The sequence below is a fragment of the Emys orbicularis genome, chromosome 21 (assembly GCF_028017835.1).
Source record: "Emys orbicularis isolate rEmyOrb1 chromosome 21, rEmyOrb1.hap1, whole genome shotgun sequence".
Taxonomy (NCBI): Eukaryota; Metazoa; Chordata; order Testudines; family Emydidae; genus Emys; species Emys orbicularis.
Window position 1 is genome coordinate 2,469,455 of NC_088703.1, and position 15,228 is coordinate 2,484,682.

At 64.7% G+C, this 15,228-nt stretch overlaps 2 protein-coding genes across 2 annotated transcripts in view; one reads left to right on the forward strand and one right to left on the reverse strand.

Annotated features, from left to right (window-relative positions):
* MAP4K1 (mitogen-activated protein kinase kinase kinase kinase 1) overlaps nucleotides 1–7,662 on the reverse strand; it is a 31,559-nt gene extending 23,897 nt beyond the window's left edge. Inside the window, 1 exon segment of the mRNA XM_065421087.1 lies at nucleotides 7,503–7,662. Coding sequence (XP_065277159.1) covers nucleotides 7,503–7,610 — 108 coding nt within the window. The 5' untranslated portion in view covers nucleotides 7,611–7,662.
* Nucleotides 7,663–10,276: 2,614 nt separating this feature from the next.
* Nucleotides 10,277–14,947, forward strand: EIF3K (eukaryotic translation initiation factor 3 subunit K). Its single transcript, XM_065420832.1, has 8 exons — nucleotides 10,277–10,369; nucleotides 11,251–11,349; nucleotides 11,989–12,109; nucleotides 12,786–12,860; nucleotides 13,372–13,438; nucleotides 13,771–13,848; nucleotides 14,481–14,606; nucleotides 14,800–14,947. The coding sequence occupies exons 1-8, from the start codon at nucleotides 10,311–10,313 to the stop codon at nucleotides 14,829–14,831; spliced, it is 657 nt and encodes a 218-aa protein (XP_065276904.1). The 5' UTR covers nucleotides 10,277–10,310; the 3' UTR covers nucleotides 14,832–14,947.
* The last annotated feature ends 281 nt before the right edge of the window (nucleotides 14,948–15,228 follow it).

Consider the following 15,228-nt stretch of genomic DNA (forward strand, 5'->3'; position numbering starts at 1 on the left):
GAAGAAGGCCGAGAACCAGGACTCCTGGGTTCTATCCCCAGCCCTGGGAGGGGAGGGGAGTCTAGTGGTTAGAGCGGGGGGGGGGGAGCCAGGACTCCTGGGTTCTATCCCCAGCCCTGGGAGGGGAGTGGAGTCTAGTGGTTAGAGCGGGGGGGGGAGGCGGGAGCCAGGACTCCTGGGTTCTATCCCCAGCTCTGCCACTGATATGCTGTGCAGCCTTGCTCGAGTCCCTTCCCTGGTCCGTGCCTCAGTTTCCCCAGCTGTACAACAGGGATGGAAAGCGGCAGCAGAAGGACAGAATCCTCCTCCTCCCTTAGAAGATGGGACCAAGTCTGGCAGCCTCCCTACAAGGGACTGGGAGGCCAAAGCAAACCCTAGACCCAGTTGCGGCCTCGGGCCTGTCGTGGGCCCCGTGGCAGCCCGGGGTGCCGTGCCACTGAGCCCAAAGGCGGCAGGAGGCTGCCAAGCAGGGGCCCGACCCTCCCCTGGCGTGGGGCCTGGCTGTGGGGGGGGGGGGGGGCTGCCCAATGCCCCCTCCTCAAGTCACCCCTGCCCTGCCCCACCTGTGCCTGTGGGGACCAGCACAAAGGGGCGCTCTGAGCCGGGAGGGGGCCATAGCTGAGTGGCGCTGAGATCCCGCTAGGTCCCAAGGCCACTCGGTCAAATTCTGCCCATGTCACGCCAGCTTGGGAGGGGTCTGACGTGATGCCCCCCCCCACTGTTTCTAGTGCCCGTGGGAGGGGGGGCACCCCAGGGCTGAGCCCCTAGCAGGCCAGGCAGCTTCCCCTGCCTTCCGGCAGCTGCTCCCAGACCCCCCCGCCCCCGCCATCCGAAACTGAGCCCCTGAGAGCGCAGCAAACGGCCGTGGGCTCTCAGCCGGGGCAAGGTCCCCTCAGGGCACAGCAGCCCCCCAGTGCTGCCGTCACGCGGGGGTATCTCTGGGGACACCGTCAGGCGAGTGCCGCCGCACCCCACGCCAGCCGGCAGAGCTCGCCAGAAGCCGGGAATCTCGCGGCTGGGCCCAATCCTGACTGTACTACCCCTTCCCCCCCACCGCAGGGCCCCGGCTATTCCCCCCCCCCGTCCCCTGGGAGGGGGCTGCCACCTCTCCTCGCTCAGAGCAAACAACTCGCCACTTCTGCTTTTTATTTTTACGGAGCCGTTGACGAGGTGGGGAGGAGAACGGGGGCCCAGGGGGGGTCTATTGGGGGATTGGTCATGGAGCCCGTCACCGCGAGGCGGCAGTTCAAAGCCAGCGCGGCTTGGCAGCCGGCCCAGCCTAAGGCCCACGGGCAGAACGAGGCCGGTGGGTCTTGTGTCCTCTTGGCCGCTCCTACGGGGCATCCCCCTCAGCAGGGGTATGCGTCAGAGGGACAGTCCCCTGGGTGCCAAGCCGCCCTTCCTTCCGTGGGACGCCCACACGCCAGCGCCCTGCTCCTCACCCGGCCGACACAGATGCAGTGGCCCTGCCGGCTGGGGCCCAGGTGGGGAGCTCCTCGGAGCAGGGCCTGGGCCCCGTTGTGCCAAGCACTGCACACTCCCAGCAGGCACGGGCCCAGCCTCGCAGGAGAAAGCCGCATGGCATTAACCCCCCTACCCACCCCTGCGGCCGGCATAAAGGGGCCGGGGCTACCCTAGGAGCGCAGTATCCGTACAGCCACCCTGGCATTCACACCCCACCAGTGCGGACGCAGCTCTCCCGGTGTAACGGGGCAGCTGTTCCCGTCCGGCGCTACACGACCCTCACCAGGCCTCTCCCAGTGCGGACGCAGCTCTCCCTCACCCCACCGCAGCTGCTCCCGTAGGGGAATATGCTATAAACAGAGCGAATCAATAATATTAATAATGTAACTGCAGTAGGGGCATTCGCGGCTTCTTCTCACCCGTGACGGGCAGAGTTGTGCCTGCAGAAGTGAGCAGCGCAGCCCCGGCCTACGCCAGTCTGTCACCCTTATCCCAGTCTAGCCGCATCCCCTCTCCGGCTCGGGCTGGGAGAGCTCTCCCCACCCCACCCCAACCTGGTTCTACCCGGCGGACGTTTCCGGGCAGGCCAGGCCTAGGGCTGCCAGGCGGATGCAGCAGCCAGGGAGGCCCGAGGGAGCAGCCAGACGCTGCTGCTCAGTGGCTGGGCCTCAGTCGACGTGTGCCCGCTTGCAGCGAGCGGGTGTGTTGTGGGTGTGCCTGAGCGCTGATCCTCACGAGCCCCCAGGAGGCAGGGCTGTTATCCCCACAGGGCAGATGGGGAAACTGAGGCACGGAGCGGCTAAGTGACTCGCCCAGGGTCACATAGGGCGCCTGTGGCAGAGCAGAGAACTGAACCAGGGTCTCCTGAGAACTGGGCCAACCTTCCTCCACCCCTTTCCTCCTCCCCCGCCAGGGGCTGGCCCCCGGCTGTGCTGAATCCTGTGTGGGTGTGAACAGGGCAGGGAGAGTGCAAGCTAAGGTGTGAAGGGAGGTGTGGAAACCAGCGTGTCAGTGGGTGGGAGAGGGGGTGGGTGTTGGGGGTGAACTCATGTCTTGCCTGGCTTGTGAGTCTGTCTGTCTGCTGGCTCCCATGTGTGCCTCTCTCTCTGCCAGATTGTGTGCGTCTGTGGGTGTGTCTAGACGATCCGCAGGGGAAACACTCTGCCTGTCTGTGTGCATGTGTGTGTGTGTGTGTGTGTGTGTGTGTGCGCAACCACCCAGCCTGGTGGTCTGTGGGGGAAGGGCTCTGGGCCTGTGTGTGTGTGTGCGCCTGGCTCATGCAGTGTGTGCGTATGTCCCATAGTGCGTGCATGTGTGTGTCTGTATGTCTATGGGTGTGTGGGCAGTGTGTCCATGTCCGTGTATCGGTATGTCCGTGTCCATGGTCCATGCAGTCTGTGTTTGTGTGTGTGCGAAGGGCCCATGCAGCGTGTGTCCCCGTGTGTGTGTGTCTGTATGTCTGTGAGTGTGCACGGCCCATGCAGTGTGTGTGTGTGTCTGTATGTCTGTGCGTGTGCACGGCCCATGCAGTGTGTGTGTGTGTGTATGTCTGTGCGTGTGCGTGGCCCATGCAGTGTGTTTGTGTGTCTGTATGTCTGTGCGTGTGCGTTGCCCGTGCAGTGTGTGTGTGTGTGTGTGTGTGTGTGTGTGTGTGTGTGTCTGTGCGTGTGCACGGCCCATGCAGCGTGTGTGTGTGTGTCTGTATGTCTGTGCGTGTGCGTGGCCCATGCAGTGTGTTTGTGTGTCTGTATGTCTGTGCGTGTGCGTGGCCCATTCAGTGTGTGTGTGTGTCTGTATGTCTGTGCGTGTGCACGGCCCATGCAGTGTGTGTGTGTCTGTATGTCTGTGCGTGTGCGTGGCCCATGCAGTGTGTGTGTGTCTGTATGTCTGTGCGTGCGCATGGCCCACTCAGTGTCTCTCTCTCTGCACACACCCCGGGCGGGTGGGCGGGCGGCCAGCGGGGGAAGGGCTCCTCCGGCCCTGTCACTCTCTGGCAGCAGCTGGGTTTCCTGCAGGAAACTCCTCAGGAACAGGAGGGCAGCTGCTGCCCTGATCCCCCGGAGGCCAGTGTCAGGCGGGCGAGATCTGGGCATGGCCACGCCCTGAACCACCCAGCCTGGCTGGCCCTGCCCTCCCACACAGAGAGATTGTCAAAGCCCATGGCTGAATCGCAAACCCAGGAGCCGGCCACGTCGGGGCCTCGCTCCTGGCCGCGGGCGAACGACCCGTGCCAGCCACCCAAGGACAAGACATCCAGCACCCAAGAGGGCAGCCCAGGGGTCCCCGGGGCACTTGTGCGACCCCAGGCAGGAGCGGCTCAGCGGGATCTCCCCATACTGCACTGGTGCAGGGGGCATCCTGCCACTAGCTGCCGAGAGAGCCCAGGCACCCACGATCCCCCTCACAACAGCCTCACGCCCTCAGCACCGGCCCTGTCCCTCCCGCCCCTGACAGCCGCTGTCTAAGGCCCAGCACACCCCCACCTCAGCCCCCCCACCCTGGGGCCTCGCCCCGGCTGTCACCTCCTGAGCATGCCCTGTAGTCCAAGTGGGCAGAGGCAAGGTACGCTGCCCAGGCACCCACCGGTGGGTGGGTGGGGGGGGGTTGTGTCTCCATGGCCCATCCTATCCCTGGCTTCTCGGCCAAGGTTGGGGGTTGGCCAGTGGGGGCGCAGATATGGCCAAGCATGCCGAGACCCAGCAAGCTCGCTGCACGCCAGGCTGTTGGGCAGAAAGCAGCGGGCCCCTCTGTGTCATGAGTTGGGTGGATCCCAGCCAGGGACCAACCCAGCCCCCAGCACTGACCACCCCCCTCCGCTGGCAGAGGCTGCCTGGGCCCTGGAGGCTGAAATCCCCCACCCTGCCTGTGGAGGGAACATTCCAGCGCTGAAGTGGGGGAACCTGCGACCTGCTCTGGGGAGGAATAGGGTCGGGGGCTGCAGAACAGGCCCCCAGAGCTCCCCTAAAGGGCCTGGTCCTGAGCCAGGGCTGTGCACAGCCCTGAGCTGACGCTCGCTCGCACCGCCAGGAAAGGTGGCCGGGAGTTCCCCGGCTGCTAACAGACGCTGCAGGGCCCTGCAAGTTCACCGTGAGGAGCGTGGGGCTGCAGGAAGGCTCAGTGCAGTAACGCAAACTGGCATACTGGGGGCGGGGGCTGCGGGGCGGGAGTGAGGGGCACTGGCAGAGCTGTGGCGGGGGGAGCCTGGGGCTGGGCTAGCAGGGGGCTGCGGGTCGGGAGTGAGGGGCACCGGCAGAGCTGTGGTGGGGGGAGCCTGGGGCTGGGCTAGCAGGGGCTGCGGGTTGGGAGTGAGGGGCACCGGCAGAGCTGTGGTGGGGGGAGCCCGGGGCTGGGCTAGCAGGGGGCTGCGGGTCGGGAGTGAGGAGCACGGGCAGGGCAGGGGTGGGGGAGCCTGGGGCTGGGCTAGCAGGGGGCTGCGGGGCGGGAGTGAGGGGCACCGGCAGAGCTGTGGCGGGGGGAGCCCGGGGCTGGGCTAGCAGGGGGCTGCGGGGCGGGAGTGAGGGGCACCGGCAGAGCTGTGGCGGGGGGAGCCCGGGGCTGGGCTAGCAGGGGGCTGCGGGTCGGGAGTGAGGAGCACCGGCAGAGCTGTGGCGGGGGGAGCCTGGGGCTGGGCTAGCAGGGGCTGCGGGTTGGGAGTGAGGGGCACCGGCAGAGCTGTGGCGGGGGAAGCCCGGGGCTGGGCTAGCAGGGGACTGTGGGTCGGGAGTGAGGAGCACGGGCAGGGCAGGGGTGGGGGAGCCTGGGGCTGGGCTAGCAGGGGGCTGCGGGTCGGGAGTGAGGGGCACCGGCAGAGCTGTGGCGGGGGGAGCCTGGGGCTGGGCTAGCAGGGGCTGCAGGTCGGGATTGAGGGGCACTGGCAGAGTTGTCATGGGGAGAGCTCTTTGCCCTAACAGCCAGGCTCCGGGGAGCCAACCCCCAACCCCCAGCCCAGCCCTACGCCTACCGGGGGGAGCTGCTTTGCTGAGTCCTGCCATGCGGGGCTAGCTGCAGGAGGCAGCCCCACTTCGTGGGCACAACAGCAGCGCCCGGCCATGCCCAGGCACAGCAGCCCCGCAGGGGCCGGGGGGGTGACCCACGGAATGAGACACAAACGAGGCCCCTGAGAGCACCCGGCTGCCCAGCCTGGCTCCACCTGCCCTGGTGCCCCGTTTTGCCCCTGCCCATCCAGGACAGCCTCCGAGCACCGCCGGCTGCTGCCCTCTGCCACCCCCCAGCCCAGCCGTGCAGCAGGGCACGCTGGGAGCAGCGCTTGTTCCTGCCAGGGCAGGCCCCGGGGCTGGCTAGGTGCCTGGGTCTGCTCCGGCTGCACGGGGCTGCTGTCACACAGGAGGTGCAGGTCGCCCTCTGCTGCCCCCGCTCGCCCGCCTCCACCCGCCTGCTGCTCAAAGCAGCTTCCGGGCCTCGCTCGCCTCTGGCCTGGGCTAGTGACAGCGGCTGCCTGCCTGACCCATTCCAGCTCGCCCTAGGCTGGGCCTGCTCCCTCTCCTCCCTGAACCCGAGAGCCCCAGCTCCATCCCACCCCCCCAGGCTGGGCTGGGGGCTGCCGTCCCCACTGACGCACGGCAGCCTGGCCGCACCACCCTCCCCACTGCGCCCCTGGGCTCCTGACTCATTTCGGGGCCCAGGCCACTCCTGCCCCTTTATGTCTTTCCCCGCCCTATGGCTTTGCTCCAGCCGAGCCCAGCAGCCCTGCAGCTCTCTGCTCCCATCCCCCCACATCGTCCAGGCAGGTGCCTTCCGTGGGGCAGTTCTGACGCTGCCTCCCTGTATCTCTGCCTTAGTGACCATCCAGCACCGGGTGAGCAATCCCTGTACACGCCGCAGCTCTGCTCCACCCCAGAGGTGGCTGCATTTCAGTGGTGCGTGAGGGATCCCTATAGGAAACAGCTGCCACGTCCCACCCCAGAGCTGCCCACGTTTTAGCTTACTTTCATATTTGAAAATCACGCCCCCGCCAGCCATTGTTCTGTCGAATGTGGTTAAATTTTAAACCAAACCCACGTTTTCTACTTTGCAGCCCCTGGGCCTGGTTCTGACCTCCCTGCCACCAGGGCTGTGCCCTGGGAGCCTGCCCCATCCTGCTGAACCCTAGGGCAGATGGAGGGGTGCAAACTGCCCCCTGCTCAGCTAACGGCGTTTCACACCCACCCTGCATTGGTGTCAATGACTGTGCGAAGTGCAGGGAAACAGGGAATCCAGCTCAAGGGATAACGCAGGGCCACGGCCTCTGGCGCCGCCCGTGTACCCAGCTGGGGAGCTGGCTCATTAACCCACTCCAGATTTTCACCAGTGGGAGCAAGGAGAGAAGTAGTGCCAATGACCTTCCCCTTGTCAAGACACTTCCATCAAAAGAATCTCACACCCCTCTGTATCTTTGCTCCATCCTGCCCCGAGGGTGCAGATTTAACTGCAATAGCTCAGGCTGGGACTTGCAAAGCAGCCTACATGAGCGGGGTCGGTCGACTAACTCACCCAGGCCGGCCTCAAACTCCTAGCCGCCGAGAATAATGATAGCAAAAAGCCGCTGCAGCAAGTGAACAAACAAACAAATAAAACAGGCTTGGCTCTTCAGAGCTGGGTGCAAAACCGCATTGATCTCCTTGTGCTATCGGCCGCATCGCCCACTGTCATGGCGACACTTTCATTCCAGCAGGTGCAGATCCTAAATCTTCTTTGCTCTTCCCCCGCCCGAGATCAAGGCTTTCGCCCTGCCAGGTCTCGGAGCACGAAGCTCACAATGAAGCTATCGCAAATACCACGCTGCCCCCCTCCCCGTAATCACCATCAGGGTCCTGCACAAGGGGCCTGACTCTCCCCACAGCCCTACACTGAGCATTATGCCAGGGGCTGGAAAATGCTACTGATCTTATTTAGTGGCATGCTGCTGCCACTTAGCATGAGAGCACCTGATGAGAGTGTTATTGACCAGGTGCAGGGCAGGGAGGTTCTGACCCAAGCCCTACAACGTACAGCAGAGCGGGGTCTACAGGAAAGCGATCACAACGGGTCCTAAAAATTACCTTATAAACTTCCCCGTAGGTCCCTCCACCAACTCTCTGCAGCAGCTCAAAGTCGTCCTGGGGATTTCGGGTGGAAATATCCAATGCCAACCTCTCTTGGACATCCATACCTCGGCGTTTGCCCGCAGACCGACGCTGCAGTGCTCAGCGCCGGGCGAGTGTGTGTGTGTGTGTGCGCGCGCGCGCAGCGAAGCAGTGTGTGATCTGGGGAACGATAACGTTCTCTAGCTTTTATTTCCTGATTTGAACCGTCAGCGCGTCGTGTGAGCCCAGAGGGCCCCCTAGACAGAATGTAGGATCCGCGCAGCACAAGACAACCCAGGCGGGTCACTGCTTAGCAGGCCAGAGTCACAGGGGCTCAGAGGGCGGGAACTGATACCTATACAAAGCAACTAATGACCATATTCCTGGCGACTCAGGGCAACGGGTGGATTTTGGAGAGTGCCAAGGTCCATCCAGTTGATTTGTAAGCAAATAAATCAGGAAAGTGCTTTGAGATCTGCTGACAGCTCACGCGACTGGTCCGTCAAGAGAGATGATGAGTTATTCCAAGAGGAGTGTTTGCACGAGTCCCCCAGAAATCGCCAAGCACTTTGATAAAGTCGGGCTGGTATCACTGTTCCTGGTCTATGGGGGTGGAAACTGAGGCACAGTGAGGGGCTGTGACTTGCCTAAAGCAGCAATAGCAGAGCTGGGAGTAGAACTCATTTGACTCCCAAAAGCCCCACCATGCTCTAGCCACTAGGCCTCACTCCCCTCCCAGAGCTGGGGAGAGAACCCAGGTGTCCTGGCTCCCAGCCCAGTGCCCTGCCCACGGCAGCATGCTGCTCGCCTGGGGCCCTCAGTCCCGTCCGTGCCCAGCGCAGGGAAAGGCCGTGGGCCGTGTAGGGTGACCAGATAGCAAGTGTGAAAAATCGGGACTGGGGGTGGGGGGGTAATAGGCGCTTATACAACACAAAGCCCCAAATATCGGGACTGTCCCTATAAAATTGGGACGTCTGGTCACCCTAGGGCCGGGAGGGGCCGCGGGAGAAGGGGTGTACCTAGGTCTGGGGTCAGAGGATCAGAGGGTGAGAAGGGGGGAGGGTGGCGCTGGGGAGGAGGCCTAGGGGGGCAGAGGGGAGGGGGCAGGAGGCCAGGCAGGGAGGGGCTGGGGGGGTAGAGGGGGAGGTGGCAGGTGGGGGGACTGGGGAGCCACAGTGGGGGGCAGGGGAAGATATGGGGGTGGGGCGTGTCCCAGGGTGGGCGTGGCCTCAGGGTGGGGGGTGGGACAGGGTAGGATATGGGGGTGGGGCGTGTCCCAGGGTGGTCGTGGCCGCAGGGTGGGGGATGGGGCAGGGTAGGATATGGGGGCGGGGTGTGTCCCAGGGTGGGCGTGGCTGCGGGGTCGGGGCAGGGCATTGTTGGCGGGGCCTCAGGGTGGGGGATGGGGCAGGGTAGGATATGGGGGCGGGCCATGTCCCATGGTGGGCGTGGCCTCAGGGTGGGGGGTGGGACAGGGTAGGCTGTGGGGGCGGGGTGTGTCCCAGGGTGGGCGTGGCCTCAGGGTGGGGGGTGGGACAGGGTAGGCTATGGGGGCGGGGTGTGTCCCATGGTTGGCGTGGCCGCAGGATGGGGGCGGGGCCGCAGTGGGGGGGTATGGGGCAGGGTAGGATATGGAGGCGGGGCGTGTCCCATGGTTGGCGTGGCCGCAGGATGGGGGCGGGGCCGCAGTGGGGGGGTATGGGGCAGGGTAGGATATGGGGGCGGGGCGTGTCCCAGGGTGGGCGTGGCCGCAGGGTGGGGGCGGGGCATTGTGGGCGGGGCCGCAGTGGGGGGCAGGGTAGGCTATGGGGGCGGGGCGTGTCCCATGGTTGGCGTGGCGGCCGGGTGGGGGCGGGGCCGCAGTGGGGGGGTATGGGGCAGGGTAGGATATGGTGGGCCGGGCGTGTCCCAGGGTGGGCGTGGCCGCAGGGTGGGGGGCGGGGCATTGTGGGCGGGGCCGCAGTGGGGGGCAGGGTAGGCTATGGGGGCGGGGCGTGTCCCATGGTTGGCGTGGCGGCCGGGTGGGGGCGGGGCCACAGTGGGGGGGTATGGGGCAGGGTAGGCTATGGGGGCGGGGCGTGTCCCATGGTTGGCGTGGCCGCAGGGTGGGGGCGGGGCCGCAGTGGGGGGGTATGGGGCAGGGTAGGATATGGGGGGCGGGGCGTGTCCCAGGGTGGGGGGCGGGGCATTGTGGGCGGGGCCGCAGTGGGGGGCAGGGTAGGCTATGGGGGCGGGGCGTGTCCCATGGTTGGCGTGGCGGCCGGGTGGGGGCGGGGCCACAGTGGGGGGGTATGGGGCAGGGTAGGCTATGGGGGCGGGGCGTGTCCCATGGTTGGCGTGGCCGCAGGGTGGGGGCGGGGCCGCAGTGGGGGGGTATGGGGCAGGGTAGGATATGGGGGGCGGGGCGTGTCCCAGGGTGGGGGGCGGGGCATTGTGGGCGGGCCCGCAGTGGGGGGCAGGGTAGGCTATGGGGGCGGGGCGTGTCCCATGGTGGGCGTGGCCGCAGGGTGGGGGCGGGCCCGCAGTGGGGGGATGGGGCAGGGTAGGCTATGGGGGCAGGGCGGGTCCCGGGGTGGGCCTGGTGTGGGGGCGGGGCCTCCGCGGAGGGGCGGGGCCAGAGGGCGGATATGGAGGGCGGGGGCGCCGCCTCGGCGCTCGCTCCCCGGCGCCTGCGCCCTTCCCATCATGCCTCGCGAGGGCGGCCGGCGGAAGCGGAAGTCGACGGCGTCCCGGCCGCCCGTGCCGCTGGCCCCGCCCCCACCTCCGCCCCCGCCCCCCCGCGCCATGGCGCTGTTCGAGCAGATGCGGGCCAACGTGGGCAAACTGCTCAAGGGCATCGACCGGTACCGCGGGGCGGGCTGGGGCAGCGGGGGGCGAGGGGGGCTGGCTGGGGGGCTGGGGCAGCGGGGGCGAGGGGGGGGGCTGGCTGGGACAGCGGGGGTGAGGGGGCCTGGGCCTGGCGGTGGGGCTGGCTGGGGGGGATGGGGATAGCGTGGGGGTTGGCTGGTGGGGGGGATGGGGGCAGCGGGTGGGCTGGCACTGGGGTGGTTCCTGATATCCTTTGGGTGCTCTCAGGGCCTTGGGGTAGGTGCCTGGGAGGGGGGGGCAGAGGAGAGGGCTGGGGCTGGCTGGGGGGATGGGGATAGTGGGGGGCTGGCTGGTGGTGAGGGGGGATGGGTACTGGGGTCGCTGGTGCTGGCTGAGGGGAGTGGGGGGGTGGCCTGGCAGTGGGGGAGGGTGCCCAATACAGGTTGGGTGCTCTTGGGGCAGGTGCCTGGGATGGGGGGCAGAGGAAGGGCTGGGGCTGGCTGGGGGGATGGGGATAGTGGGGGGCTGGCTGGTGGTGGTGGGGCTGGGGCTGGCTGAGGGGAGTGGGGGGGTGCCCAATACAGGTTGGGTGCTCTTGGGGCAGGTGCCTGGGATGGGGGGCAGAGGAAAGGGCTGGGGCTGGGTTTTGAGGTGGGGGGGCTGGGTTGTAGGCATTATCTGGAGGGGGTGTCTAGTATGGGCAGAGGAAGGGCCTGGGAGCTAGTGGCTGGGTGGGCAGGAGCAGGGGGACTTATGGGGAAGCAGGGCTTGGTGGACGTGGGGGCGGCTGGAGGTGGGGGTCTGGTGTGTGGGAGAGGCTCTCATGCAGATGGCAGGGGACCTGTTGAACGCTGGACAGCCCCCCCTCCACCCCATGGGCTTTGCTGAGTGTCTCACCGACCCCTCTGCATTTCAGATACAACCCTGAGAACCTGGCCACACTGGAGCGCTATGTGGAGACGCAGGCCAAGGAGAACGCTTACGACCTGGAGGCCAACCTGGCCGTGCTCAAGCTGTGAGTGGCGGGGGCACCCATCATCTCTGCTTCATGCCAGGGGGCAAGACCTGTGCATGATCATGCAGTACTGGGCTGGTGACGTGGGCGTGTTTGAGGGTTCCTGGCTAAGGCTGGGCCCCACCAGTTACAAGGAGACGCCCCTATGCGAGTGCCCGTCTCTGGGACAGCACAGAGTTGCTGTGATCATTAACCTAGTCCTTATGTGGCTACGAGCCCCGTGGAGCCAGCCCCAGCACTAGCTGGTCAGAGACGTGGTTAAAGCTCAGGGCAGTTATTCAGAGCTGGGCAGTTGACTAGCCACTACCAAGGGCTGCGAGTTGAAGCTCACCAGGTTCAGACTGGAAATGGACACTTTTAACAGGGAGGGTAATTAGCAATTGGAACAGCTTACCGCGGGCTGTCACGGACTCTCCATTGCCGGCAGGTTTGAAATTGGGACTGGCTGCTTTTGTAAAAGATTCTCTAGGCCAGGGAGGAATTGACTTCAGACAGTCCTGCGCTCTGGGCTATACAGGGGGGCAGATGATCACAGCCTTAGGCTCTATGATGTGCAGCATCTCCCGATGTCTGCGTGACGATAAACCTGTGTTTGATGGGCGCCCCGGGGCTGCTGACCTCTTCTCTCTCCGTCCTCAGGTACCAGTTCAATCCTGCTTTCTTCCAAACCACCGTCACGGCTCAGATCCTGCTCAAAGCCCTGACTAACCTGCCGCACACGGACTTCACCCTCTGCAAGTGTATGATCGACCAGGCTCATGTATCCTTCCTGGGGCACTCAGCCTCTTCCTGGCATGCCCCCCTCGCACCCAGCGGCCTGTCCAACTGCCCTGGTCTCAGAAGGGCTCTCCCCACAGATGGGGTGCACACCCTTGCTCTGGCCTCGAGGGGCCCCCCCCAGCAGTGGGAAATAAGTTCCTGCTCCACCGGCTCTTGGCTTCTGAGGGTGACCAGGAGCGAGTGGTGGCGGCTTTAGGTGACGTGAACAGGGAGCTCCTTCGAGACAAGCCAATGAACGGTGGTCGACTGAGGACGCTCAGTACTGACTTGGATCAGAACCAGCGCCCTAGAGGGGGAGGAGCCTCGTCTCCCAGTCCCCTGAGCCGGCCGCTCTGCCTGTGTGTCGTTCTGTTGCGTCTGTTTCAGTTCCCCGGTGGGTGCTTGGCTCGTGCCGAGGAACCGGTTACCACTTGCTCCCCTCCTTCCCTCCCAGCTGGGCCCGACCCCAGGGAGCTTTAAGCGTCTTCCTGACAGCAGGGCATGGAGAGGGAAATGTCTGCTCTTCCTGGAGGCGCTGGGCTGCTGCACTCATCCCCCTGGCCTCGTTCCCAGGAGTGAGCAGTAACGAGCGTCAGGGACAGGAGTGACTTGCTCTTGTGCTCCAGCCCCTTCCTTCCCCTCCCCCATGCATGTTTCCCTTGACCCCGGCACCTCAGCAAGAAGAGAGGCCGATCAGGCAGATCCTCTACCTGGGAGAGCTACTGGAGACCTGCCACTTCCAGGCCTTCTGGGTGAGTGTCCCCTCCCCTGAATCTTATTGGGCTTCACCAGCCTGAATGACTTGCGCCTCCGGCCCAGCAAGTGACTTCAGCTCAGAATGTGTGCAGAGCTGGGGATAAAACCTAGGAGTCCTGGCTCCCAGCCCCTGCTCTAACCACTTGGCATCATCCCTCCCAGAGCTGGAACGAGAACCAGGAGTCCTGGTGCCTGTCGCTGCTCTAACCATTAGTGCACACTCCTTTAACGAAGCAGAGGTTTGCAACTGGGCTCCCTAGGACACGAACCCAAGGGCTTCTCCATTACGGCGTAGACTGATCACTGGATGGGCTCAGGAGGGAATTAACCACCTGGATGTCCACTGGTCACCTTTAGAACAAAATGGGCAGACTCCTTTCTCTGCAGCATTTGCCACTGGCCACTGAACTAGTCGGCCCGTTGCCTTGTCCCCTGTGGCCCTTGCTGCGCCCTGTAGCTCCCTGGCTGGTGACTGTCCCATGCTAACGCCGAGTCCTTCCTCTGCAGCAAGCCCTGGATGAGAACATGGAGCTTCTGGATGGGATCACGGGGTTTGAAGACTCCGTTAGGAAGTGTAAGTCTGGCTAATAACGTCACTGTCTGCCCCGGTGCGCCCTGTTCCCTGATTGCAGTGTCCCCTTCCCGGTGGGGATCAGGGACCGGTCACCAAACCCTTCCGGTGGCCGGCGTGTTGGCTGGTAAGCCGGGGCTGTGGAGTTTGGGGCTGGATGTTCCTACGTTGTCCCCGTGGGAGCCGGGTGCTGAACCCGGGCTTGATCCACCTGGGGCTAAAACCTCACTCTATCCAGCAGGTGGGTCATGTTCAGCCCCAGCCATGCTGGGGTGGGGAGGGGCGTTGGGTCATGTGCAAATAGCAACATCTGTCTCTTCTGTGTCTTCATGTAGTCATCTGCCATGTGGTGGGGATCACGTACCAGCACATCGACCGGTGGCTGCTTGCTGAGGTGCTGGGTGACCTCTCGGGTAAGGCCCTTCAGTCCTCCAGCACCCCCCCGTGGGCTCATGGGTGCCACCTGTGCTCGCCGTTTCCTTGGCAGGTCTCCCATCCCTGCTCTGAACTAGCTCCACAATGACGAGCATTACTCACCGGGCTCCTCCTGCCCCATGTACAGATCAGGGCTGTGCCACTGCAGGCCGGGAGCAGACAGTCCCTGGGGGGGAGAGGGGAGGTTAACTGACCTGGAGGCTCATGTGTTGAGAGGAGAAGCTGTGGGATGAGTGGGCCCAGCTCAATGCAGTTAAACCCAGGACTGAGCTCAGCTGTGCTGTAGCAAAGAACAGAATCCCTTCCTGTGTCCCCTCGGCCGGGGGCTCCTGCCAGCCAGCCCCGTGAACTTAGCTGGCAGGTTAAGAGGAAGAGCCAAGGTAGCAGACGCGTGGGGCAGAGGATCAGAGTTGGAGCAGCGCCCCAGCCTGCCTGGGGCTGGGTTCCTGTGTCGCCCGAGCGCAGCCGCCCTGGCTGAGACTGGCCTGGCCTGCAGGCTCTAGCATCCACCGCTTCCCCCCGAGGGTCCTTTCTTAGATGCGATCCTGTCCGGCGCTAACCGGGGGGCGAAGGCTCCGTCTGCTCAGCCTCCCGGCCCCTCTCTCTGCAGACAACCAGCTGAAGGTCTGGATGAGCAAATATGGCTGGACAGAAACGGAGTCGGGCAAGATCTTCATCTGCAACCAGGAGGAGAGCATCAAACCCAAGAACATAGTGGAGAAGATCGACTTTGACAGTGAGTGCCGTGCGCCCACCTGGGCTCTGTCAGGCCCCTGGCTGGGGTCACCCAGCTCTCACTGGCCCTAGCGGGGGCCTTGCTGGAGTCAGGACTGCACGTGGGATCCGTCAGTGGCTGTTAATCAGTGGGGGGGGGGAGGGGAATGGATCCATTGAGCGGGGGTTAATTTCCATCCTTCCTCTGTTCGCAGGTGTCTCCAGCATCATGGCTTCCTCCCAGTGATGGGGCCTCACCGCCCTCCTCGTTGCTCCATGTGAACTCACTCGGGGGTTCTGTTGTTCGGTTCCCTTTCTAATGCCAGTGCAACCTCGGCCAATAAAAGCGCGTCGTTGACCTTGCCTCTGGCCCGTCTCCTTTCTTCTCCGTGCAGCCTTGAACCTGGGGACCTGCGGCTGCTGATTGGCGCTAGGAGTGGGCGGAGGGGTTGTCGGCCAGGTGGCTCCAAGCAGCGGGGTAGGAGGGCAGGGAACAAGGGAGGCCGCTTTGGGGCTGAGAAAAAGGCTCTGCCCCACTCTTGTGTCTGCCCTATCTGCGCTACCCTTGTCCTGTCTGCCTGGAGAGACCCCACTGAGAGCAGAGCTCAGTCTGAGGCCGTTTGGGCCTTTGCCCCCGTGCGAAC